This window comes from Littorina saxatilis, linkage group LG16, assembly GCF_037325665.1.
Source record: "Littorina saxatilis isolate snail1 linkage group LG16, US_GU_Lsax_2.0, whole genome shotgun sequence".
Classification (NCBI taxonomy): Eukaryota; Metazoa; Mollusca; class Gastropoda; order Littorinimorpha; family Littorinidae; genus Littorina; species Littorina saxatilis.
Genome location: NC_090260.1, coordinates 51,394,855 through 51,422,770, shown reverse-complemented (window position 1 = coordinate 51,422,770; position 27,916 = coordinate 51,394,855). Strand labels below are relative to the sequence as shown.

The 27,916-nt window shown below is 46.0% G+C and overlaps 2 protein-coding genes across 7 annotated transcripts in view; one reads left to right on the top strand and one right to left on the bottom strand.

The window, feature by feature from the left end:
- Positions 1-27,916, top strand: part of LOC138951188 (uncharacterized) — a 433,764-nt gene that overhangs the window by 176,412 nt on the left and 229,436 nt on the right. The window lies entirely within an intron of this gene.
- LOC138951192 (uncharacterized) overlaps positions 4,120-27,916 on the bottom strand; it is a 521,013-nt gene continuing 497,216 nt past the window's right edge. For 4 of the 6 annotated variants that reach the window (XM_070322838.1, XM_070322840.1, XM_070322843.1 and 1 more), the window contains one exon: positions 4,120-5,031. In XM_070322838.1, the coding sequence (XP_070178939.1) occupies positions 4,637-5,031 (395 nt within the window). In that variant the 3' untranslated portion in view covers positions 4,120-4,636. Of the gene's footprint in view, positions 5,032-5,708; positions 6,074-14,543; positions 15,057-17,180; positions 17,363-18,796; positions 19,430-19,826; positions 19,962-27,916 lie in introns of all 6 variants that reach the window. The other 2 variants (XM_070322842.1, XM_070322841.1) reach the window with 2 other exon arrangements.

Below are 27,916 nucleotides of genomic sequence, written 5' to 3'. Positions count from 1 at the left end.
CGCAAGAATGATCAACAAGGTTGTGCGTTCAAATCCCGGCCGCGCCTGGTGTGTTAAGGTCGGAGATTTGTTCCACCTCCCAGATCATTAGACCATTTCGCAGTGCTGAACTAATTTTGTAGCGTGCTGAAGTGACATGTTCGCCTGAAGGAGTTTTTTCAAACAACCCTTTTTAACACCGTCTACGTGAGTTATGTTCAGTTTTGTGATTATGTTACGCTTTGGCGAATAATTCAATTTGAATGATCATGTTAAGAGATACATTTCCTCCACAACTGTCTTTACCTGGTTAAAAAAAATGCATGTTTACGATTTTTGTAGCGTGTCGAAGTAACACGTCCGCTTGCAATCACGACTCGCTTGACCCATACCCTGAATAACACAGTTTATGAAAAGGTAAAGAGAACGATTAAATAATATGCACTAATCGTACAGTTAATAAAATATCCTCCACGAATCTGTCTTCCTTTTTGATGTACCTTATCTGGTTCATATTTTACGACAATTTGAAAATGACACAAAATCACTCGCAACAGTGGGCGTTTCTTTCGCCGGGTTCTGTACTTTGAGACTTTGCTTTCCTTATTGTTTGTAGTAGAAACTCGGGGTGAACAATGTAACAACTACGGTCTTAGCTGTCATTATAGCAATTTTGTCTTTTGTCATACTAGACAGGCCCACACAAATATAAGCACGTGCACATACGGACTGGGTGGCCGAGTGGTAACGCACTTGCGCTTGGAAGCGAGAGGTTGCGAGTTCGACCCTGGGTCAGGACGTTAGCAATTTTCTCCCCCCCCCCCTTTCCTAACCTAGGTGGTGGGTTCAAGTGCTAGTCTTTCGGATGAGACGAAAAACCGAGGTCCCTTCGTGTACACTACAATGGGGTGTGCACGTTAAAGATCCCACGATTGACAAAAGGGTCTTTCCTGGCAAAATTGTATAGGCATAGATAAAAAATGTCCACCAAAATACCCGTGTGACTTGGAACAATAGGCCGTGAAAAGTAGGATATGCGCCGAAATGGCTGCGATCTGCTGGTCGATATAAATGCGTGATGCATTGTGTAAACATTTCCATCTCACACGGCATAAATAGATCCCTGCGCCTTCAGGCCGAGTCTGGAGATACGTGCGCGATATAAGACTTGATATAACATAACACATAATCATAGGAACACAAGCTCACAGGAATGCAGATAAACACAGGTACATACACTCACTGAGAAATTTACCTTGTCAGGAGAAACTCGGACAAAAGCTAAACCAAGTGCGTAGCAGTACACACGAAGTGAGTGTCTGGCATGCAATCTTGCAGGTCACAGAGATAGCAACGAAAGAGTAACACGGTTAAGGTATTTTGATACACAAACAATGTTCCTGGGTATGTCATTTCGTATGTTTGGCCATTGGTGAGAATGTTGCCCTGCGTGTGTGTGAGTGTGTGTGTGTGTGTGTGTGTGTGTGTGTGTGTGTGTATGTGTATGTGTGTGTGTTGACTGTTTCAGCGTAAGCGTACGTGAGTGCGTGCATGCGTGTGTGTGAGGAGGGGGGGTAGAGGGGGTTGGAGTGTTAGTGTGTCTGTGGATCTGCGTGTATGTGTGTGTGTATGTGTGTGTGTTTGTGTTTGTGTGTGTGTGCAGGGGCGGACAAGGGGGGGCACAGGGGGCACGTGCCCCCCCCCCCCCCACCGAAAAAAAAAAAAAAAAGAAGAAGAAAAAAAAAGGGTTTTTCTATGCTGCTTCTATGACCATTTCTAAGTTCAAATGGCACCAGATGGTACCATTTTGCTTCTTTGGGCAAAATTTTTTTCCGGGGGGGCATGCCCCCGGAACCCTCTAGCAAATTCGGGCGCTTCGCGCCCATCATATTCACTTTCGATTCAAAGTGCCCTCCCCCCCTTACAAAGCAACTGATCCGCCCCTGGTGTGTGTGTGTGTGTGTGTGTGCGTGTGTGTGTGTGTGTGTGTGTGTTTGTATGTGTGTGTGTGGGGGGGGTACAGTTATAACTGTCGGGGAAGGGCTATGGATTCGGAGCACTTTGTTTTCTTACTGATACCCACTTTATTTTCACGCCAAGAAGTTGTGTACGTGTTGTTTGTTTCCTGTCCGGGGAGCGTAATAGCGCCAAGGCACACACACACACTCAGCACTATAGTTGGTGGTACTGCTTACAATATCATGGACACACCACCGTAAAACCATAATATTGCACTATTAATGGTTCTGAAGAGTGCAGTGGACAAGCAGAAAGGCATTCTGTATGTGACAACTTTCAGTACATTTGAGGAAATAGTGGAGTTTTCTTCTGCTTTGACCTTTTAATTTTAAGTTGAGATTTGTATTTTGCATACTGTCACACTTGCTTCAAATACTCAATCCATTGGCAACCGACCTAGGTTCCTAGTTTTGTCAGGGCGCAACGCTAAGTACAGTCACCCGTGGTCATTTTGTGTCGACAATCTGGGTCACATCCCTCTTGTTTGTATCATACGCGCGTGTTTTTACAAAATTGGCTTAAAACGTAGGCTTCTCTAGAGAGAAAGATGTCTTAGGCTGTATAAAAGTGTCAAAAAACACAAGTTTGTTTAAAGAAACACATTGTTTCCAAAAAAAGGGCAATAACTGTTGTCTGGTACGACCAAAGGGAGATAATTCACAAATCTAACATATTTTCATATAGAGCAATCAATAAGCTTTACATTGATATATACTATGCCGTGACTTGTGTATGTTAAGAACATGTACCACTTGTTTGAAATCAAAGGCAGAATTCTCAATCATTATTACACGATCTGTAAGTAGGGTGACGGGAGGGGGGGGGGGGGGGGGTCCTAATTGTGGTAGGGATATATTAGTTGAGGGTCGAGGGTGCGAAGCTCCCGAACCTCCTCGGGAGGTCCGGGAGCATGCCCCCCCCCCCCCCCCCCCTACTCCTGAAAACATCCCCTCCCACTCCTGAAACCATTAGATTAAAATATGTGAAATCTGGCGCATTCTGGGAGTATTTGTCATGCGTTTATTTTTTTAACCGTTGGAGGAGGTACTTGGTCGGGCCAGGGCGGATCCGGCCCTTCCCACATTAGAGGCGTTCCACACCTATATACTGTTAAATGTTCCCAATATACTTTGTTCCCGCGTTAAACACAGGATCAACAATAGGTCAAGGTCAAGCTGTTTGATATAGGAATTTCTTTGTTTCGAATTTTTGTTTCTTCCCAAAATGAATCGACTTAAAGCGTCACATTAAGAGAGAGAGAGAGAGAGAGAGAGAGAGAGAGAGAGAGAGAGAGAGAGAGAGAGAGAGAGAGAGAGAGAGAGAGTAAGAGAGAGAGAGAGAGAGAGAGAGAGAGAGAGAGAGAGAGAGAGAGAGAGAGAGAGAGAGAGAGAGAGAGAGAGAGAGAGAGAGAAATCGAGAAAGGGATGAAGCGAAATGAAGGCAAAGAAAAGAAGAACAATTCTCTCTATTTTAACGAGAGATGCGTACAATACACACACACACACACACACACACACACACACACACACACACACACACACACACACACACAAACACACGCACACACACACACACACACACACACAAACACATCAAGGCACCCACACATGCTCGCGCAGATGAACTGTCGAAAATGAAGAAAACAAGATTTCAAATTCATCATTCGTAGAATGTATTAATCATTTAAAGGACTGAAAATGCATTTCACAGAAATGGTACACAGCTCTGGAGAATTACTATTTCACACACAAACAAAACTGCACTATATTTTATGTGTTGCTATGCAACCGGAAGAGTTTTGACACTGGATTGATATCACAGTATTTGTTGTTTTTCAGTAAAATATCCAAAAACAGTTCTCTGCGGTAGACGTATGGTATCAAAATGATATTTCCTCTCTCTCTCTCCCTCTCTCCTCCCCCCCCTCCCTCCCTCTCTCTCTCTCTCTCCCTCCCTCCCTCCCTCCCTCCCTCTCTCTCTCTCCCTCCCTCCCTCCCTCTCTCTCCCTCCCCCCTCCCTCCCTCCCTCCCTCTCTCTCTCTCTCTCTCTCTCCCTCCCTCCCTCCCTCCCTCTCTCTCTCTCCCTCCCTCCCTCCCTCCCTCTCTCTCTCTCCCTCCCCCCTCCCTCCCTCTCTCTCTCTCTCTCTCTCTCTCTCTTTTTTTAGTATGTTCATTCCACTGTCCCTAGAACATTTACTGTCTGTCCGTGACGTCATTTCTTGATGACGATAAACTTTGTAAATGAAATTATGCGCTTGTCAGTGAAGAACAAGCGATGTGTTGAGTGAATTAATTTTATTCTCCGTATTTTAAAACGATAAAAATGTCACTCGGGTTGTTGTTGTCGGTGTCGGTGGTGATGGTGGCGGATGATGGTGGATGTCGTGGTAGAGGATGATGTTGTCGTCGTAGTTGTCAGAGAGCGGCAGGTTGTAAGGACAGGTATTGCTGAGTTTCAGTAAATTGATTTAATAAAATGTTGAATTTCAGTTCAACGGTTGTAGTAGTTGTTGTTGTTGTTGTTGTTGTTGTTGTTGTTGTTGTTAGACATCGCTGGACGTTGCGGGATGTATAGTCGAGACAGGTGGTGGTGGTGGCGGTGACGAGATGTGGGTGTCACTCAGTGTCGCTGTCGCTGTCTATGTCCTAACGTTCTTCACCCAGATCACCTGGGCCGTGGACCGCGACATGGATCTCAGGCGGCCGGTACGGGCAGCATCACCATCACCATACCCAAGGTCCAGGTAGACGACGACGTGTCTCTCCAAGCCCCATACTGTGTTCTGATTGGCCACCGTCACCGCCTCGTCTCGACCCCTACCTGCCGCTCTCTGTGTGGGACCTGACGTCATTTCAGCCAGTTGTCTAACGGCCTCTGTGTCGTTATGAGCCACCTTACGGGTGGGGACGCCGCGTGACTCAAGGCCCCGGATGAAGGGTGCTGGTCTGTCTGTGTCACAGTCCATCTCACCCAGCACAAAGACGTCGCTGAAGGTGAGGCCGCCCTGCCCGTGGGGAGCGTTGTCTTGGCAACCTGAAACATCACACACACCGTCAACATTACATCGTCGTTGTGTAAGACACATCCACACCGACTGCAACAACTACAACAACAACAACAACACCACCAACAACAACAGCAACGACGACGACACCATCACCAGCAAAAACAACCACGACACAAACAACAACGACGACCCATGTCTAACTTCCGCACCAACACCGGCTACAGCAACACGTGAACAGAGACTACAACTACATCAGCAGCACCACAACCACCTGGAAATAGGAAAAACAATTTTATATTATTCAGTGTTCCACACCTCACCTTGGCAGACTTGTGACGATATTATGTAACGACGTCACAGTAAATGACGTAAATACCAACATTCCTTGCAAGTTTAATGACGTCATTGAAATGTTGTACATTAACCTGACTGACACTTACTGCATTGTGTGAGAGAGAGAGAGAGAGAGAGAGAGAGAGAGAGAGAGAGAGAGAGAGAGAGAGAGAGAGAGAGAGAGAGAGAGAGAGAGAGAGAGATGTACAGACAGACAAACAGAGTGACAGATACAGACAGACACGGACAGGCGGACAGACAGACAGACAGGCGGACAGACAGACAGAGAGACAGCCAGACAGACAGACAGACAGACCGGCAGACGGACAGACAGACAGACAGACAGACAGACAGACAGAGGTGTACTGACCGACACAAAGATCTCGCAGCATGTCTGCCACCAGCTCCCCGCACCGTGCACACTCCCATGTGTAGTCACCCTCATGTCCCTGTCTGTCACCGCTGTACCTATCATAGTGATCAACCGTCAGGACAGGTGGGCCGTCGCACGGTGCGGACACTGGCGGCCTGGTGTAGGCCGGGACCGTTCCTCTCTTCATATCGTCAGCCTGCTCCACCTCTCTCACCACAGCAGGTGGACTTCTCAGGGGCTGCGTCAGGTAGCGGACGTGACGCTTCATGTCGGCAGGTACATCTAGCTTAACGCCTGCTGCCCACAGGGTGAACCTGACGTGTCGTTGTTTTAACGCCCGGTAGATCTCTGCGATGACGTCACTGTAACAGAACAGACAGGTGTGTCTGTGTTTCAGTACAGACAGGTGTGTTATAGTTCTCACACAACTCGGCTGTTTTAACGCAGTGTAGATCTTCGTGATGACGTCACAGCAACAGAACGGACAGGTGTGTCAGTGCATGATTACACCTGAAATTACGAAACTGATTAAAACAAAACAAAAACGCCAGGCAAAAAGGAAGTCACAAAGATTGCTGTTCAGGATAAGAATCACAGTGAACCTGAAATAAAATGACGCAATGATTAATAATGACGTAAACAGAATGACGTTATTTCGCTCCACTCTTCGTTACCTTGACCAAGTTTTTCCAATGGCAGACAAAGAAAGGGTGGCGCCTGATGAGACAGGTTGATGACATCACTGATCAGTACACACCGCCGTGACAGTTGCTGCATTCACATTCTACATCTAATAAACATGCCCCAGTCTATTATTCAAACTTGAAAATAAAGAGCCATTACTGTCACTGCCTCTCGTCAAATGATTCAAAACAACGCTGGGACTGGTGTACTTTTATTTGTCAATAGCACCGTAAAACTGCAAGAGAATAAAAAGGTCATCAATACAAGACCCATGTTCACCAATGATAAAAGTTAGAGGAACAAGAAGCATGGTCACAAATCTTCCGACAAGACAATCATTTATAATGCTAAAACCATGAGAAAATAAAAGAAACATCGAAGCGCTATTACATAATTACTCATACCTCGTTGTCCAAGGAATCTAGAGGCAGAGAGAGTTCCATGAGTTCAGTGGCTTTCAGTGGGAGCGACCCAGTGTCGCTTTCATGAGGTTCTCTTGAGCGAAAGAACCCAAGATGGCTTACATTTACCGCTCAGCCGGAAAACCGCGCATGAATACAGAAAACTGTTACTTGAAACAATCCACCGAAAAACCATCGAAAAATCCCGAACCACAGCTACTCATCCATCAAAGGGCAGGTACACACATCAGTAAAAAATGTCCATAAAAGGTGGCAAATTAAGAGAAAGAACCCGGAAAGATGGAACTATATCGCGTTATAACTTAGGAGTAAAAAAGGGTTTCCCGAAAGTGGTCAAGGGGAAAGAATCCATGCAAAGTTATAAAAAGTTAGTTACATTTAAGGGGTCGCTTCCCTTTAACTGCATGGCAGTTACACTCCCACCTGAATCATCTACTTTAACTTTAAGATGATTTAAAAGTCCAGGAATATCAAACAGGTAATAAAAGTTCGAGTTAGAACTATCGCTAGAGAACTTAAAAAAGGCTATTCACGTTCACTGGGTTAACTACTGAATGTTCAAGCAAAAAAGCTGTCCGTAGAAAGCTTAAAAAGGATATACAAGTCCAGCGGTTTGGCTAATCATTGTTCGAAATGTTCTTTGGGAGAAGAACAATAAGTTTGTGAACTGGTCTTTCCAGGTAGGACCTCTGGCGCAGAGGTTTTCCATGTTTATCAAGTTCAGAGGTTGCCATGAGTAGTTTCACCCTTCTGACACGTCCGTCATCGCCGGGAAAGGTTTTCACAACCCTGGCTGTTTTCCAGTCTGTCCTGCAGATCCCATCTTCTTGGAGTAGGACAATGTCACCTTCCCGGATATTGTCCTGCGTTTGTTGCCAGATGCTTCTGGTTTGCAGAGTTTGCAGGTATTCCTTCTTCCATCTGGTCCAGAAAGTGTCTGCAAGGTACTGCACTCGCCGCCATCGCTTCTTCAGGTACAGGTCTTCCTTCTCGAAGACTCCAGGAGGAGGAGGCATGACAATGCCAGGCTTCATGGTTAGGACATGGTTAGGCGTCAAGGGCAGTGGGCCGTCTGCTCTTTCAAGGTTTTCCACAGTCAATGGTCTGCTATTGACGATAGCCATCGCCTCGTACATCAGTGTTCTTAGGCAGGATGTGTCGAGTCTAGCAGCACAGTTGTCCAGAATGCCTGTAAGGACGTTGCGGATGTTGCGTATCTGTCTTTCCCAAATTCCACCCATGTGGCTGGATGATGGGGGGTTGAACTTGAATTCGCAGTCCAGCTCAAGCAATCGAAGTGCGACTGTTTTGTGGTCCAGCTTCTTCAGTTCTTCTTTTAGCTCATGTTTCGCCCCAATGAAGTTTGAGCCTTGGTCACAGCGTATCATTCGGACCTTGCCTCTGAGAGCGATGAAAGATCTGAGGCCATTCAGAAATGCATCGGTTGTCATGTCATCGAGTACCTCAATGTGTACTGCTCTCATGGCCAAACATGTGATCAAAAGTCCGTATCGCTTGACTTCCTTACGGCCTTCCTTCACAGTGAAGGGTCCAAAACAGTCTATTCCACAGTAGGTGAATGGCGGAGATGGCTCTACTCTTTCCTTTGGGAGGTCAGCCATCTTTTGGCCTTTCGCCTTTCCACGATATCTGATGCAGGCTGTGCACTTGTTGATAAGTGACGAGACAACTCTTCTGCATCCCAGGATCCAATATCCGGCAGAGCGGATTGCGTTTATTGTCAGGCTCCGACCTTGGTGGGCTGTCTTTTCATGTTGATGTGCAGTGATGAGGTGAGACACGTGGCTGTTTTTCGGCAGGATCAAGGGGTGTTTTACGCCATAGAGTTCTGAAGTCTTCTTGATTCTGCCTCCAACTCGCAGCAGGCCGTCTTCGTCAAGAAATGGGTCAAGCTGGCTGAGCGGGCTCGACTTCGACTTCAGATCACTGACGTCAAAGCTCTCTCTTTGGATACATTTGACAATGTTCTGTTCAGCTCTCTTCTTGGCTTCGACATCCGAGATCTCCTTTCCCCGTTTGCGTGCACAGCACATGACGATTCTGGCAACAGCTGTGACTGCGCGTCTGAGGCTGGAGAATCTCCTGATTCTCTCTTCAAAGGTAGTGAACTTTGCCCCTTGTGTAGTGTGGACTGTTGCGCTCTTGATTTCTTTGTCCTGAGGGTCCACTTCAATGTCTGCGTCATTCATTGTGATTTCCCTTTGCCAGAGAAAATCTGGTCCTTTTAGCCAGTTTGATGTGGACAACTCATCCACTGACAATCCGCGAGAGGCATGGTCTGCTGGATTCTCTGATGTTGCAATGTAGTGCCACTGGTCAGGATTGGACCTTTGGCAAATCTGTTCCACTCTGTTCGCGACATACATGTGGAATCTTGTTGTCTTGTTTTTGATGTATCCCAAAACCACCTTTGAATCAGTCCAGAAGAAGTTAGTGATGTTTGGGTAGTCAAGTTCAGCATCCAGAAAAGCTGCCGTCTTCGCTGATAGTACAGCTGCCTGAAGTTCCAATCTTGGAACTGTTGTTGCCTTCAGTGGAGCTACTCGGGCCTTTGCCATGACAAGAGTGCAGTGTGCTTGGCCGTCGTCACTTCTCAGGCGCAAGTATGAGCACTGCCCGTAACCTTGCAGCGAGGCATCGGAGAAGTGGTGAAGTTCAACTCCGACTGGCGAGCTGATGTTCCCCAGGTAACATCTTGGGACTTTGAAGTCTGTGAGCTTTTGCAGGTCACTCATCCATTTCTCCCATTGTGGGCGGAGGTCTTCAGGGATAGGGTGGTCCCAACCAGCTCCGCCTCCACACATTTCTTGGAGAATCATCCTTCCCACTAGGACTACAGGTGCAATGAGGCCCAAGGGGTCGTAGATTGATGCTACAGTGGCCAAAATTCCACGTCGTGTCAGTGGGTTGTCTTTTGGGTTCAGCTTGAAGCAGAAGCTGTCTGATTCCATACACCACTGCAGCCCCAGGACGCTCTCAAGTGCGGTGGTACCAAGGTCCGTGTTTTTGTTGGCTTGAGCAGCACCCCCGCGCTCAGACTCTGGAACGCTGTTCACGACCTCATTGCTGTTTGAAACAATCTTGTGTAGCCTCAGACCGCCTTTTGAACAGATGAGCCTGGCCTTTTCGAGCAGATCAATGGCTGCTTCAGCTGTGGACTCTCCCTTCAGGCCATCGTCCACGTAGAAATCGTTCATGAGAAAATTTGCAGCCCTTTCTCCCAGGTGTTCGTGGTCTTTGGCAAGTCGCTTCAGTGCGAAATTGGCGCATCCAGGTGAGGACGATGCACCAAACAAGTGGACTTTCATGCGATAATCGACTGGAGCCTTGGAGAGGTCTCCATCCTCCCACCACAGAAACCGTAGATAGTCTTGGTGTCGTCTTTCCACCCGGAACTGGTGGTACATTTTCTCCACATCGCATGTGAAGGCGATGGGGCCTTGTCTGAATCTGCAAAGGACTCCCACCAGTGAGTTGACGAGGTCAGGGCCCTGAAGCAGGTGATCGTTGATACAAGTCCCTTGGTATCGAGCGCTGCAGTCGAAGACTACTCTGACCTTTTCTGGCTTTTTGGGGTGGTATACTCCATGATGGGGGATATACCACTGAGTGTCGTTCATTTCATCACTTGGGACCTTCTCCGCATCCCCTCTGTCAATGATTTCCTTCATAAAGGCTGTGTAGTGTTGTAGGTACTGAGGTTTTCTTTCAAACTGCCGTTTTAGAGCCATGACTCTATGATAGGCTGCTTGTCGATTGTTGGGCAGCTTTGGCTCGCCATTTCTGAAGGGAAGTGGCATTTCATAATGTCCATCCTCTGTTTGATGAATGCCTTCTTCAAGTGTCTTCAGAAATTGTTTGTCTTCTTGGGACATCGTTTGGTCAGGTGGGCTCAGTTCCTGGAAGTCTTGCTCCATAATTTTCACGAGATCTGCCGTCGTGACCTCTTTAATGTGAGTCTTCTGCACATAGGTCACTGATCTCTCTGGGTGGTAAGCTGAGTGAGCAACTTCCCCTGTGATCACTCTATGTGAGGTTCCGATAGCATCGAAGCTTTCTGTGATGCCGCCGACGATGCTCCAACCAAGCTCTGTCTCAACTGCATATGGCTGATCATCGTCTCCAGTGACACAGTTCAATGGTGCCAGTGCTCTCGGGCAGTTATATCCAATCAACAGCCCAACGGCGCAGTCTTGTTTGGGAACCAAGACGTTCTCCAATCTGCTCAAATGTGGCCATCTGCCTGCCGTTTCTGGTGATGGAATGTGCTCATCGTCAAGCGGGATGTGATCTCTTGAGTAGGTGACAGGCAGGTGTATCGTCTTCTCCGAGTTGAAGCCTCTGACCCTCAAGTTTGAGTACTTCTGACATGCCACTGTGACGCTAGTGTCTGTCATCGTTGTCAGCTTCAAAGCAGCTGGTGAGGAGGAAGCCTGCAAGTCCCTTGCCACGGACTCCAGAACAAATGTAGAATCAGACATCGTATCTAGGAGTGCGTAGACCAGTATCTCCTGGTGTGGGTTTTCGTCTGTCGACAGAAACACTGGGACGGCCATTGACGTCAAGCTGCTCTCTGTATTTGAGAGAACCTTCCTGCATGATCCATTCTTTAGATCAGTTTGTTGAGTATCCTTCTGATCATCCCTTTTCATTTCCTTTGGAGGACGCTGGTGATTTGACGACCAGTTGTCGTCATGAAGGCTCGTAGGATGTTTCTTGCTGCACTTCTTGCAGTCACACCGTTTCGTGCAGTCCTTTGACATGTGCCCTGGTCTTAGGCACCCAAAGCACAGGCCTTCCTTTCTGACGAAATCCTTTCTTTCTGACATCTGCTTTCTCATAAAGTCTCTGCACTCATTCATTGAGTGATGTTGCCTTTTACAAAACAGGCAACTTGTCGAGGATGCAGACGTCTGGGTGTTCTCATTGTGGTTGTTGGAAACCATGTTGCCGTTCGTATTCAGGACTGTCTTCGGAGGCCGAGGTTGTTCATGATGCCTTTGGCTTTGTGGCCTTGGACCCGCTGGTAGAGGCTCAGCGGAGAGGACTGGGTCATTCACAATCTCAGATTCTTCGACAACAAATTGCGTGAATTCCTGGAACGTCGGGTATCTGGCCTTGTCTCGCTTGGTTGTTGCCGTTGTCCGATTCCATCTGTGGGCTATCCAATCTGGAAGCTTGGCTGTGATCTTTCTGATCTCACGCACGTCGTCGAGAATTTTCAGGTCAGGTACTTCGGCAGCTGCAGCTTGACACTGGAGAAGGAAGTCAGACAAGTTGCGAAGGCCCGCTTTATCCTTGTTAGCCACCTTAGGCCAGGCGTCCAGTTTGGTGCGGAAAGCTTCAGAAACGGCAAAGGGGTTGCCAAACCTCTTTTCCAGAATATCCCGTGCTTGCCTGTATGCATCGTCACTTCTGAGCATGAAAAAGCCACTGACGGCCTCCCTGGCCGGCCCACCTAGGTAGCGTTTCAAGTAGTGGATTTTGTCTGACGGTGCGATACCTCTATTCTCAATCAGTGAGGTGAATGAGAAAATCCAGTCAGGATAGTGAAGTGGATCGCCAGTGAAGATGGGTGGCTCTGGAATAGGCAATCGACTTGTGGTTATTGCCCTTGCTAGCGCATCTGCAAATTGTTCGGTAGTTTGGCTCCAAGGAGTAAACACTGGAGCATCATAGTTCAGGTTTGTTCTTTGTGCGTGAGTATCAGACTGATGCAAGGCCTGAGCTTCATGACGCAGGTTCGTTCCTTGTGAGCGATCACCAATCTGACGCAAAGCCTGAGCGTCGTGGCGCAGGTTTGTCTTTTGCGATCGGCCATCAAACTGATGCAAATCCTGAGTGTCATGGCGCAGGTTTGTCTTTTGAGCACAATCATAAGTCTGATGAGAGGCCTGTCTATGCGGCATGATGTTGTTCCAATCATCAATTTGATGCAAGGCCCGTCTGTGTGGCATAATGTCTTGTCTCTGTGGTGCAGTGTGGCTCCCTTGGCTTGATTGTGAACCACTGTTAGGCTCGTCAAGCACTTTCAGTCTTGCTTCCTCCATTTTCAACTGAGCCACAATTTTTTCTTCTTCTATTTCTCTTTTCATCTTTGCCATCGTTCTTTCTGTTTCCATTCTGCGTAGATTTTCTTCAAATTCAAGCTGTTCCAATTTTTCTTGTCTTTCTTTCTCAAGACGCTGTGACTGTAGCTTGGCTTGTAGAGCGGCAGCTTCAGCTGCGGCCAGAAGTCTCTGTGATGAAGTAGAAGAGGCCTTAGATCGCTTTGACGCATGAGAAACTACTGAGCGTACAGGATCATTCATGTGCTTTGTTGCAGTAACAATCTTGTTCATGGTTGAGACTGCCATATTTGCCACGTCGTTGAGCAAACCATCAGTGCTTTCTTCACCATCATCCAATTCATTTATCTTCTCAGCAGTTTCTCTCAGTAGGCTGATTCGGGATGTAATCGCTTGGCGCCTTGAAATCATATCTTCACAGTCCACGGTGCTCTGTTGTAGCAGACTGTCAGTGTCAGTAAGAAAGTCCAGCAACCCACAATGTTCAGAGTGAAAGGCTTGTAAAAGTAGTTCTTTCTTGTAGCTTCTGCCCTTTTCTGTCAGTTTTTGTTCCCTTGCAGAACGTCTGACGCTTTCTGAGTTCTCTTGTCCTTCGTTCATTTCAAGAGGGTTCAGATTTTCCTTTTCCATAATTTTGCCAGTCGATGTCTTCCAAGTTCTGGCCGGTTGTTGACCTATGTCGAAGGTCAATGGTTGAAAGGTTGCCTTTCTCTTCAGGCGCGTTTTCCTTTACTCTGGTAGCGAGTTCGTTTTACTCTGGGAACGAGTTTTACTGTCACTGCCTCTCGTCAAATGATTCAAAACAACGCTGGGACTGGTGTACTTTTATTTGTCAATAGCACCGTAAAACTGCAAGAGAATAAAAAGGTAATCAATACAAGACCCATGTTCACCAATGATAAAAGTTAGAGGAACAAGAAGCATGGTCACAAATCTTCCGACAAGACAATCATTTATAATGCTAAAACCATGAGAAAATAAAAGAAACATCGAAGCGCTATTACATAATTACTCATACCTCGTTGTCCAAGGAATCTAGAGGCAGAGAGAGTTCCATGAGTTCAGTGGCTTTCAGTGGGAGCGACCCAGTGTCGCTTTCATGAGGTTCTCTTGAGCGAAAGAACCCAAGATGGCTTACATTTACCGCTCAGCCGGAAAACCGCGCATGAATACAGAAAACTGTTACTTGAAACAATCCACCGAAAAACCATCGAAAAATCCCGAACCACAGCTACTCATCCATCAAAGGGCAGGTACACACATCAGTAAAAAATGTCCATAAAAGGTGGCAAATTAAGAGAAAGAACCCGGAAAGATGGAACTATATCGCGTTATAACTTAGGAGTAAAAAAGGGTTTCCCGAAAGTGGTCAAGGGGAAAGAATCCATGCAAAGTTATAAAAAGTTAGTTACATTTAAGGGGTCGCTTCCCTTTAACTGCATGGCAGTTACAATTACCTCCACATAAATCTTCCGAATTTCTTGACCAAAAGCACACGAATTACCTGGTCATAGAAAAGGTGTGAATATAATAACATTTGTGAATTATCAGACTTCCTTCCAACAAACACGACCACACCGGCCAACACAAGAGTGACAGGAGGCAGTGTTAGATTCAGTGTACAGCGTCATTCTTACCACTCAGCCTCATCGGCCAGGATGTGCACGCGTCCGTGTGTCTGTGCGTGTTGACACAGCTCCTCCACCCAGGCCTGCACTTTCTTCTTGCCTCCCTCTGTCCAGTAACCATACTTCCGTACCCCCGCCATGTTGACGAGCTGCACGCTGCCGGCTCCCTGTCCGGCAGTCTCTCTCACCTGATGACGCACAAGGTAAGCAGCAGCAGCGCCATCATCACTCGTCTGAAGAACGAAGACTGTGGCGCAGCCCTTCCTCAGCAGAAACAAACCTTTTATTATCAAGACTATGCTTTTTGAAGTGCCCGTCGGGCCCCAGAGGATTCTCACGTCGACGTCGTAGTCGTCTGGCGGCTCCTCCAAGACTTGAAACTGCTGCGGGAACAAAGCTATGCATGACATTGGTCGACCATGCTCCATTCCAACAGCGTGAACAAGATGGCCCTGGGTCCACAGCTGTAGTCGTGGCTGTCTGCTGAGGAATAGCTCAACCGTTGTCAGTGGTATGGAGAATCTGTCAGCATACACATTTACACATATTATTAGGTATATATACTGTTCAAAAAAAGAAACGCATAGTTGCTACTTGCCAAATTTGTTTTATTTTTCGAAAAAATTAACAGAAAATCCAATATTTAGATTATTTGTTTGAAATTTGGTATGGACACAGTTGAATGCACACACAGTTCATTTGCATCTTCAAATCAATCAGTCAATCAATACGATTGGGTGCCGAGGCTGTCAAGTCAGTAGGGGGTGTGACTGCCTTGAGCAGCAACAACTGCCCGGCACCTTCTGGGCATGGACTGGATCAGATGCCGGATATCTTGCTGTGGGATGGTGTCCCACTCCTCCTGAAGTGCCTGCAATAGATCGCGGTGATTTGCCGGCGCTTCTTCTCGCCTGCGCACACGTCTGTCAAATTCATCCCAGAGGTGTTCTATCGGGTTCATGTCTGGCGACATGGATGGCCAGGGAAGCACCTGGACATGGTGGTCGGTGAGGAACTGGGTGGTGAGTCGTGCTGTGTGCGGGCGAGCGTTGTCCTGCTGGAATATGGCATCCTGGTCAGCCAGAAGAGGAAGGGCGTGTGGGCGCAGAATTTCCTCCACGTATCGCTGGGCAGTTATGCGCCCTTGGACGTGCACCAGGGTGCTCCTTCCAGCGGTATTGATCGCCCCCCACACCATGACGCCTCCACCACCATGAACGGGTGCCTCATCCACACAGTTGGGCGCGTAACGTTCGTTTACTCTCCGGTAGACCCTCCTCCGACCATCATGTCGCTGGAGCAGGAAGTAGGACTCGTCGCTGAACCACACGTGTCTCCAGTGATTCCGGACGGTCCAGCGAAGGTGCTGGTTGCCCCACTGCACTCGGTTCTGGCGATGGCGGCGGGTGAGGACAGCTCCTCTGTGAGGTCTGCGAGCTCTCAAACCAGCTTCATGCAGGCGGTTCCGCACGGTCTGGTCCGATAATCGGTGTGGCCCGGGGAGAGCCTGGACAGAAGATGAGGCCGACAGGAAACGATTCCGGAGGTGGCGGAGCCGTATGAAGCGGTCGTGAGCAGCAGTTGTCGCCCTTGGTCTTCCCGCTCGTGGCAAGTCAGCAACGGAGCCAGTGGCTTGAAACCTGACCCACAGTCTACTGATGGTGCTCTGGGACACGTGGAAGTGCCTGGCGATTGCACTTTGACTTTGGCCTGCTTGTAAACGACCCAATGCAATTTGGCGGTCTTCTCTGCTCAATCGGGCCATCTTTCGTCGCTGAATTGTCGTCTGATTTCTTTGTGGCGAACAATCCGCTTTTATGGGTTTTGGAAGACATGGTGAGAGCTCAATATTCCCCGAGTTTCACGAGATTACACTGAAGCATGACGAGTGGTCATGCCAAATGAGCAATTTTGACATTGTATCCACTGATAACGCATGCGTCACGTGCAGAGCTCACTTGTGGCAATGGACGAAAGGTCGACGACCAGATAAACATTTTCTGCAGTTTGGTGGATATCCTTGTAGCCATATAACTAAATTAACCAAATATTACAAGCTATGCGTTTCTTTTTTTGAACAGTATATCACACACACCACACACACAGGCAAAACACGCACACACACACACACACACACACACACACAAGCACACACACACACACACACACACACACACACACACACACACACACACACACAAATGCACCAACCCACATGCAACGTGTAAATGTAAGCGAAAGGTTATGCAAAAATACACATCTGAAAATGTCATTTAAGGCATGAAAAATTACAGTAGATGTGACTAGAGAGAGAGAGAGAGAGAGAGAGAGAGAGAGAGAGAGAGAGAGAGAGAGAGAGAGAGAGAGAGAGAGAGAGAGAGAGAGAGAGAGAGAGAGAGAGAGAGAGACAGACAGACACACAGACAGAGGACAGAGAGAGAGAGAGAGAGAGAGAGAGAGAGAGAGAGAGAGAGAGAGAGAGAGAGAGAGAGGTGGGGGGGGGGGGTGTGGGGGGGGTGTGTGTGGGGGGGGGGTGGGGTCGGGAGAAACAAAGAAAGAAAGATAGATGACGTTAGGCCAAGTAATAATAAACGTGCGTGCGTGCGCTTCATCGATATTATAGTTGATACAGCTATGCAACAGTACCTGGCAACCAACTGTGTGTAGGTAGCTGTATCCATGGCATGGTCCCCGCCCTCATTCCGTTCCAAGCTCGCCCTCCACCACGCGTCGAGCCTTGTCTGGTCAGCCATGTCGTCCTCACAAAGACATACGTGGCTGACATTCCGACCTGACTCGACGCTGAGGCCTTCCTGCAACTCCTGTAACTGAGGTCAACACACACGGACTGTAAACAATGCGGGAAATGGCACAAGGGGTGGTTTAATACACGATGCACACACAGACAGTGTAACATTAGGCCTACCTGAGTTGGAAATCTCTTCATTCCTGCTTTAGTGTTTACCAGCCTAAAAGACAACTTTCTGGACAAAAGCAAACCATCTTTTCGGAAAAGAGTTTCCCGTTTGTGGTGACGCGCATTAGGCTACGTAAAGTACAAGTGACGTCGTTTTCGCGACAAAAAAAAATGACGTCTACTATTCCATGGCACTGTTCTTAGAGCTCCAGTGAAAAATAAAAAGCAAATGCTCATTTGACTCGCCTTCGTCTTGTCCCACAACAATGTAACCCCCCGCCCCCCCCCGCCCCCCCCACCCACTTTTTTTTAGGACCCCCCCTCCCCCATGGAAGACTCCCGCCACCACCCCTCCCACAAGAGTCCCTCCCTTCTTATACAACCACCCCCTTTATGCCCGACCTCCCCCAATAAGACCCTTTTTGTTTTAAAAGACTGTTTGTTCATAACCTCTGTGAGCTAACCCATAACATTCTTCTTTCAGCTTCATAAATTAAATGTTACAGAGAAACGTTGGCATCAGAATAATCGACAAAAATTTGATCAAAAGTGTGACCTGTAATATTCCAGATATGTTCAGTGCCAGTGGTGATCATCTTGTCCAGCAAACATGTCCATGCTATTACTGTGAACATTTACGAAACAAGCTACATTTTGGTCATGTCTGCTGATTAATAACACCTACAATTGTGGGAAATATGGAGGCTTTGTTTCCTTAATATCTGAAAGAAACTCAACTTAAAAAGTTGATGAGCATGACCCCGTCGTGACCCCAACATTTTACGAGTGTCAATCGAACTAGGGTGATGTCGGCGGTGCAGTGTTCAAAGCTTCAAAGCTCTAGCTTAAACAAAAACTGAGATAAGGTCAACGTTACATTTTTTATGAATCGAACATGACCCTGCTGTGACCCCAACATTTGACGAGGGTCAATCAAATCGGGGTCAAATCGGAAGATAATTAAACACCAGAAGTCTGCAAATGTTCAAAGGTCTAGCTTCAAAATCATCCCAGATAATCTTAACGTTAAGTTTTTTGATCGGACATACGGACGGACACTGCACACAGTGTGTGGACTAAGAGCATAGCGCTATGAACTAGCCCTTACTTTACGTTAGTGAACAAAGCTCTGTCAATGTCTCTCTGTCTCCGTCTCTGTATCTCTGTCTCTTTCTCTCTACTTCTCTCCCTCTCTCCCTCCCTCTCTCTCTCTCTCTCTCTCTCTCTCTCTCTCTCTCTCTCTCTCTCTCTCTCTCTCTCTCTCTCTCTCTCTCTCTCTCTATTTCTCTCCTGCGTGCGTCTGTTTTTGCGTGTGTGAGCGAGTGTAGGTCAAGTGTTAACTTACATCGCTCATGTTTTCCAGCACCTCCTCCAGACAGCGTCTCGTTGTGTCGGGCAGGACAATGGCCTGGTGGAGGGCTGGCTGTGTGACCAGGTCACCCAGAACAGAGCGCCTCACAACATCTCTGGCTTGCTTCAGGTACGCAGCGGCCTTCTTTAGTTCTTCTTGAACTGCAAGGGGGTCGTCTTCTGTCTGAGGTATGATTGCCGCCATCATTATCCCACGCTCGCGATGTATGACGAGGAGGTCAACAAAGTCCTCCTTCAGGTTCAACGGCTCTGCTTTGACGCTGTTCGTGTTCCTGGCGGCTGCACCAGTATAGATGCTTTGGGTATCAGCACCATATACACCAAGTTTAGCTTGAGTCAGAATTACCATAATTTCTGTTTCCCTTGCGGCCTTGTCCTTTATCTGATTCATGCAGTGGTGGACATTTTTCAGCACTCTGTCTATGCGGACAGTGTCCCTGACCTCTATACTCTCATCTATGTCTATTTGTTGCTGTGTTTTCAGTACCTGGATTCTCTCACTTTCTCCGGTATATACCATTCTCTCATGCACAGTGTCCATGTGAGCCGGGGGGATTATGTATGATTCGCTCTCAAGGTGAGGGAACCAGGCGTTGAGAAACTCTCTCTGAAATCCAAGACATAATGATGTACTGTCTGCTCACTTCTAGTATCATTCACAACCTACGTCAACTATGAAGACAGTGAAAATACAGACACCAAATAGGGACGTATGTCTGATTGGTGGTTCACACAATATTTGCCTAGAACACAGCAGATAGTTTTGTTTTTTTAAGTTGCTCTATGATGTAAATTCAAAATAAAAAACAAAAACAAGGAAAACAACAACAACAACAACAACAACAACAACAACAACAACAACAACAACAACAACAACAACAACAACAACAACAACAACACAAAAAGAGTAAAACTAATGATAATGCACCTTATTCATTTGAAACATAACTTCAAGTCTTAAATATGAGGTTTCGGTGGGTGTTTTTTTTCTGAGATGAATTTACCTCATGGTCTGACAACCTTAACACTTGGTCCTCTGATTCCTGTGATCTTGCCATCAAGGGCGGGGCAGGAGAGGCAGCCTGGTTCCCCGGTGACCCAGAGGTACTGCACGGCGGAGCACATTCCACAGCCGGTCCCTGTGTGATGTGCATGATATAACCGTCACTTCTGTCATAGCACTGTTCATATATGTAATGATCATGATATTACTGTCATTTCTGTCCTAGCACTGTTCATATATGTACTATGCATGATATTACCGTCACTTCTGTCATAGCGATGTTTATATGTGTGGTTTGCATGATATTACCGTCACTATTGTCATAGTGCTGTTCATAATTATGAGTTGTGTGCATGATATGACCGTCACTTCTGTCATAGCGTTGTTTTACATAGTGTGACTCACCTTATTGTTGTGGAGAAAAGTGCAGTACACCTATGGTTCTTTTTTTCGTATTCCTTATTTCCCCAAATGAAAGTCCTGTAAAGCGTAATAGTACAAAAGGGCATCCAGTACAAATCGCCAGTGCATAAATAGGTCACTTTAACCCGACAACTTGTGTGCACCAGAATTGGGTTTTTCCTCTTTCTCTTAGCAAGACTTTGGTGCCAAGCGGTTAATCGCTTGCATCTGTAGCACTGGCCCCGACCTGACCGGACTTGAACAGGGCAAGCTGACCCCGAGAGGCAGTTGCTCTGGGCCCCAAGCACAACCCCCTCCCCCCTTTTCTTTTGCTCTTAGACTCTCTGTCGGTGCACAGCGGGGTCGGCAGATAGCGGACTGACCACGGCATGGTCTTTGTTCCAGCCCCCCCCCCCCCTCCCTCTTTCCGCCCCTCCCCAAGATAAAGGACCGAAATGGCTGAGCTGGCAACTCTCCTAGTTGTACGGTACAGAGTGACAAACATTTGAGTTTTGGAATATTCTAATGACGTTTTAATCATCTCGCTTTCAGATGCAACACATTCTTTCTCCCCTTCCTTTAGGTTGCTAAGAATGGAGTTAATGTTCTTTTCTGTTTCTACACCCATACGTACACATGCACGCACACCCTCTCTCTCTCTTGCTCCTTTCTTTTATTCTGCACCCTTTTCCTTGATATTCATATATTCGATACATGTATTTTTACGTTAATCATATAATACTGATGATGTACAAAGAGAGTAAACCAAGTGTGTACAAGAGGGAATACAGTACGGATAGCCCGTGTCTTGAGCAGAGAAAGTAGGTCATTTTAAGCTGACCACTTTTATGCTGCCAGATCTGAGTTTTGCTCTATTCCTTAGCAAAACTCCGGTACCGAGCGATTTAATTGCTTTCACATGTGTTGGTAAGGCTGGCCCTGGGGAACCGAGCTGTCGCTCTAGTCCCCCCATCCCCCTCCCGCAACTGGACTTTACACCCCCCCTCCCCCCCCTTTCCCTATAGCCGTAGGAAATGATTCGACTTGGAGATTTTAGAGTCTTCTTTGCCCCGCCTTTCTTGCAATGTTTTGATTACAGGGCCGTTTTTGAACATAACACATAAAGTCCCTTTTTGTTTTAGGACCATCTTTGTTAAGTTTGACGATCAGTTTTTAGGAAGGTTTTTATGAAGAGAGGCATGTTCTTTTTACCCTCTCTTTCGTTTGTTTTATTGCTAGGCTTGACGCTTCTTGCTGTCATACTCACAAACGCATACTCTCTCTATATTTTATTTTGTCATTCTTTTCCTCGGTATTCCTTTTATTCGTATATTCACTACATGTATTCTTTTATTCAGTAGAATGTAGGCGCTATGTTAATCATATATGTGGCTGATGCAAATGTATAAAGACGGATGAAACCGGGGTATGCCGATGTTTTGTTACGGCAATGGCCATTATTGTTTTGAGCACGCAGCGTTTTGTGGGGTTTTTATGGGCGTGGATTTGCCGATTGATATGAACGTCTAGTGGACGTTTGGTGTGTTAGAGAAGAAGCATTTTTGCGTGAACATAATTGCTCAGTCTTTGAGAGACAGAGTGTAACTGGAAGTTTTGCAGTTCGTCTGCGTTTTTGTCTACCTACAAGTGTTTGGTATCTACAGATACGTTGTAAGGTTTGTTGTTTAATGACGTATGTGTGTACATCATTTTTATGTGGGTTTTCTTAATAGAAGAACTTTGGTGTATGTTTGAGGAGTTTAACTTCAGTTTGTAAGGAGGCTGGCAGCAGGCTCGGAGCCCTCCACCTCCCCTCCCTTTTGCTCCCGCGCTGCCAGAGCGGGATTCTCATTGGTCCTGCTAGGGTGACGTAGGAGGAAACCCCGTTAGCTATAAAAGACCCCTGTCCTCATGAGGTCGGGAGACGTGTGAGAGAGTAGGGTGCCTAATAAGTGCCTGAACATGCGTCTCCCCTGTTTTAGAGTCAGGGTCATCAAAACTACCACGGGGGGGAAGTGCATCAAGCCAGGCGAAAAGCGAGGGAGTTTGCGCAAATGCTTGGTGTCTTTCCCCTGGAGAAGATACATTGAGCTGGGTTTAAAGTGGTTCGACCCTACGCCCTATGCTTAGTGCTTCTCCTCAGAGTTGCGTGTGGTTTTTACAGACCACGTCCTCGATACGCAACTCTTGTCCCATCGGCAATAGTGAGCAGTGCGCGCTGTTTACTCGGTTACCACAAGGCTTATTAGGGTAGTGCGCGCTACTCTAAAGGTTACCAACACGCGGTGATCGAGTGGCGTCACTCGATTTTGTCCAGGCCCCGAGCCCCTGCCCGATTTTTCATCCGGATTGGGACTTGGGTTTTGTTTTCGGAGAGTAAGTTAGATCGCTGGGGTACCTACGGGTCATGCCCGATTTTCCAGCATTGTAAGGACTCAGATTTGATTTGTTAGTGTAGTGTTTAGACTGTATTAAAGCCAACCCAGACTCTTTATAGATATACTTTCTATGGAAGAACCCACGTATGTTTTCTTTTGATGTTTTTGTTTGAATACAATTGGAAATCCTATTACACTCTTGTTGACTTTGTATTTTGTTCGTCTGTTCGTCTGGTGCGTGTGGTTTGAATGCCATCCTGACAAATGTCCTTTAAGACCGCACGCACAGTAACACCTTAGACGCAGACAGTTTCCGTGAAGCTACCACCGCTCGGCTTTACATTGTCATGCAATTGTATGTGAACGTGTTTCCTCACATGGTACTTAGAAAAAATGTTCAAACATTATTTCATTTTCCTGTGCGTTTGTGGGCCAAAACGCCCAAGTACATTCATGGTTTTGCACGAAGAGGATTGTATGTACTTGGCCGTATGTTCCGTCGGCCATATACTTATACTCTACTCTGTGTCGTGGGATGCATGCTTGGTATGTTCATGTTTCTATAATTCACCGACATGGATTTCAGACTCTTTACCATTTTTACCTGGTTTTGTGCCACAAAATGGGGGGGGGGGGGGGGGGAGATCGGAACATCTCTTCTCTTTAGCAAGCAGGTGGCGGGGTCCCAAACACTCAACCATCAAGTTGGCTGTTGCGATCGTCATCAATCAGGAATGTTCAGTCTATTTGCATGTATCGACACTGAAACGGACAATGCATGTATACGACCCCCAACACATTGACAGATTAGATCGGCCGTGTAGGAGCTGAGGGGGAGGGGAGGGGGACAGGAGAGACAGATAGACATACAGAGCTAGACAGACATAGGTAGACAGAGATAGACAGACAGAGATAGACAGAAAGATATAGACAGAAAGATATAGACAGAAAGATATAGACATACAGAGATAGACAGACATATATAGACAGAGATAGACAGACAGAGATAGACAGACAGAGATAGACAGAAAGATATAGACAGAAAGATATAGACAGAAAGATATAGACAGACAGATATAGACAGACATATATAGACAGACAGAGACAGACAGATATAGACAGACAGAGATAGACAGACAGAGATAGACAGACAGAGATAGACAGACATATATAGACAGACATATATAGACATACAGAGATAGACAGACAGAGATAGACAGACAGAGATAGACAGACAGAGATAGACAGACATAGATAGACAGACAGAGATAGACAGACATATATAGACAGACAGATAGACAGACATAGAAAGACAGACAGATAGACAGACAGAGATAGACAGACAGAGATAGACAGACAGCGATACAGTATAGACCGGATGTATAAAACACCGGATGTATGAAAGTCTGGATGTATGAAAGGGGTAGGCAGGGTCCCGGCAGAAGCTACTCTTTGTTATTACTTAGAATTTTCCGGTTGTATGAAAATCGGATGTATAAAAGTCCGGTTGTATGAAAGCAAATCTCTGGTCCCGAGCAGCACAAATGCGTTGTTGCAAGACCGGTTGTAAGAAAACGAAAGTAGACCCAAGTCACCAAAGTGTGGTAAGAGTAATTTCCCTTCTAACTGCCTGTATCGTGCCATAAGCCTTGATTTGTGTGGTAGCCAGGCTCAGCACATGGTTGTCCGAGAAAAAATAATCGACACCATGTGCAGGAATCACCAGGCTTTCTCTGCATACGTGGATGGAGATGTAGGTGATTATCTCGCTCACAACACCCTCCGACCCCGTTCATGGGGTTCGGATGTAGAGATATTCGCGGCTGCCACACTCCTTCAAACCACCATTGTGGTGTACACAGCCACTTCCGAATGCTCGCGGGGATGGCTGCCACACCCACCCCTTTTCCCGATAAATGGGGTAGACAGGTCCGAGGAGAACAATTTACCTCCGAAATCTCTGTGGCCATTTTGAGCGGGTGGTGTCCACAAAGGTAGTCTAAATGAGGATGCCCTGAAAACTTCCCCACCAACTGATTTTTATCCAGATTCTATAGCTGTCAACGAGTTGTTCTGTTTAATTTGTTTCTCCATTCAATCATTTTTTTTAACCTGAAGACCCATAAAAGCCCAGAAGGCATTTTTGTTACATTTATAACCAGAGACATTGGTCATGGATGTGAATCAGTTGTTATATTTTTATGTTTTTTGTTTTTTTATGTTGTATTTTATGTTGTTGTATTTTATTTTGTTGTATTTTATGTTGTTGTTTTTATATTTAGTCAAGTTTTGACTATATATTTTAACATCGAGGGGGAATCGAAACGAGGGTCGTGGTGTATGTGTGTCTGTCTGTCTGTGTGTGTGTGTGTGTGTGTGTGTGTGTGTGTGTGTGTGTGTGTGTGTTTGTGTGTAGAGCGATTCAGACTAAACTACTGGACCGATCTTTATGAAATTTGACATGAGAGTTCCTGGGTATGAAATCCCCGAACGTTTTTTTCATTTGTTTGATAAATGTCTTTGATGACGTCATATCCGGCTTTTCGTGAAAGTTGAGGCGGCACTGTCACGCCCTCATTTTTCAACCAAATTGGTTCAAATTTTGGTCAAGTAATCTTCGACGAAGCCCGGACTTCGGTATTGCATTTCAGCTTGGTGGCTTAAAAATTCATTGATGACTTTGGTCATTAAAAATCTGAAAATTGTAAAAAAAAATAAAAATTATAAAACGATCCAAATTTACGTTTATCTTATTCTCCATCATTTGCTGATTCCAAAAACATATAAATATGTTATATTCGGATTAAAAACAAGCTCTGAAAATTAAATATATAAAAATTATTATCAAAATTAAATTGTCCAAATCAATTTAAAAACACTTTCATCTTATTCCTTGTCAGTTCCTGATTCCAAAAACATATAGATATGATATGTTTGGATTAAAAACACGCTCAGAAAGTTAAAACAAAGAGAGGTACAGAAAAGCGTGCTATCCTTCTTAGCGCAACTACTACCCCGCTCTTCTTGTCAATTTCACTGCCTTTGCCATGAGTGGTGGACTGACGATGCTACGAGTATACGGTCTTGCTGAAAAATGGCATTGCGTTCAGTTTCATTCTGTGAGTTCGACAGCTACTTGACTAAATATTGTATTTTCGCCTTACGCGACTTGTTGTGTTCTTGTTGTTGTTGTTGTTGATTTTATCCATTAAACTGATTTTATGTTTAACTCATCTGTTTTGTTTGTCTATTCAGTCATTTTAGCCTGTTATAAATTTGTCATGACTGAAGAGCCATAATAGCCCAGGAAGGCATTTTTTGTACAATTAGAACCAGAGGCATTGGTCGTGGGTGTGACTCAGTTTTTTTTTTATGTTGTTGTTTTAATCCATTAAACTGGTTTTAAGTTTAACTCACTTTTTTGTATTCAGTGCGCGCGCGTGTGTGTGTGTGTTATAAATGTGTGCGTTTTAGAGAGAGAGAGAGAGAGAGAGAGAGAGAGAGAGAGAGAAAGAGAGATAGAGAGAGAGAGGGAGAGGGAGAGAGAGAACTCAGAAAATGTTATTTGCTACGCCAACGATCATCACAAAGCTTCCACGACCAAAAACATTGTCAAAAGCGCAAAAGGGTTGTGGAGGGAATACACACAATACAGTTGAGCCACACACACACACACACACGTGCGCGCGAGCGCACGCACGTACGCGCGCACACACACACACACACAGAGGGACGGGGGGGGGGGGGGGGGGGGCGGAGAGTGCACGGCCTTATGCAAAGCAGAACAGTTTCTTACACAGTTGCTCTTTCTATCGGTTGTCCTGACTGTGTCAGTGTATGTAAGTACATGTACTTTTCCACTTGTTAATCACAACCCTTTTCTTCTAACAAGGATATGTATCAAAACATTTAAACATAAAAAAACAAATAAATACAAAAATGATATGATAATGAAAAAAACCCTACTTTTATCAAGTAACAGACGCGTGGCCGGATGTATGAAAGTCAATCCACAATATTTTCATACATCCGGTTAACCGGATTTAGTAAAGACCGGATGTATGAAAGACAAAAAGTGGGTCCCGACGACTTTCTTACATCCGGTCTCGACTGTATACAGACAGATAGACAGACAGATAGACAGACAGAGATAGACAGACAGAGATGGGTTGGTTGGCTGGTTATTGTTTGTGTATTTAATGTGACACCAACCTGTGGCAATCACGGTGAAATTGTAGACGGTTTTAAAAACTGCATGTCTTGTAACACTTCTTTCGTCAAATCTTGTTACAAATCTTAAGCTACTTTAAACTATTAGAGAGAGAGAGAGAGAGAGAGAGAGAGAGAGAGAGAGAGAGAGAGAGAGAGAGAGAGAGAGAGAGAGAGAGAGAGAGAGAGAGAGAGAGAGAGAGAGAGTGGGAGAGAGGAAGAGAGAAAGAGAGGAGAGAGAGGGAGAGAGAGAAAGTGAGAGAGAGAGAGAAAGTGAGAGAGAGAGAGAGAGAGAGAGAGAGAGACAGTGAGAGGAGAGAGAGAGAGACAGTGAGAGAAAGAGAGAGGGAGAGAGAGAGAAAGTGAGAGAGAGAAAGTGAGAGAGAGAGAGAAAAAGAGAGAGAGAGAGAGAGAGCGAGAGAGAGAGAGAGAGAGAGAGAGAGAGAGAGAGAGAGAGAGAGAGAGAGAGAGAGAGAGAGAGAGAGAGAGAGAGAGAGAGAGAGAGAGAGAGAGAGAGAGAGAGAGAGAGAACGAACGAACGAACGAACGAACCAACTTTATTTTTCGAGGGTAATGGAGTAGATACAGCAAAGATTTTTTTAATCCAGCCCTCGCCCAAGAGGGAATTAACTAAGCAGTGCATAATATTGAAGCAGAAGAAGAAGCAAAACAAAAACATAAAAACATGGTTATTAAATCAGACAAAGAGAAAAAAAAATGTTCATAGCATACATGCCAACATAGTCATTGGTAATGGTATACATTAAACACACACACTTTGACACACACGGTCACATGCACACAGACACACAAGCACATACAGACACACACGCACACACAGACACACACACGCACACACACGCACACACACACTCACACACACACACACACACACACACACACACACACACACACACACACACACACACACACACACACATTGTACACATAATCATAATGTATGTGCAAAAATCCATGAAGAGAACAACGTAAACAGAGAGAGAGAGAGAGAGGGAGAGAGATAACAAGTCGCGTAAGGCGAATTTACTACATTTAGTCAAGCTGTCGAACTCACGGGATGAAACTGAACGCACTGTATTTA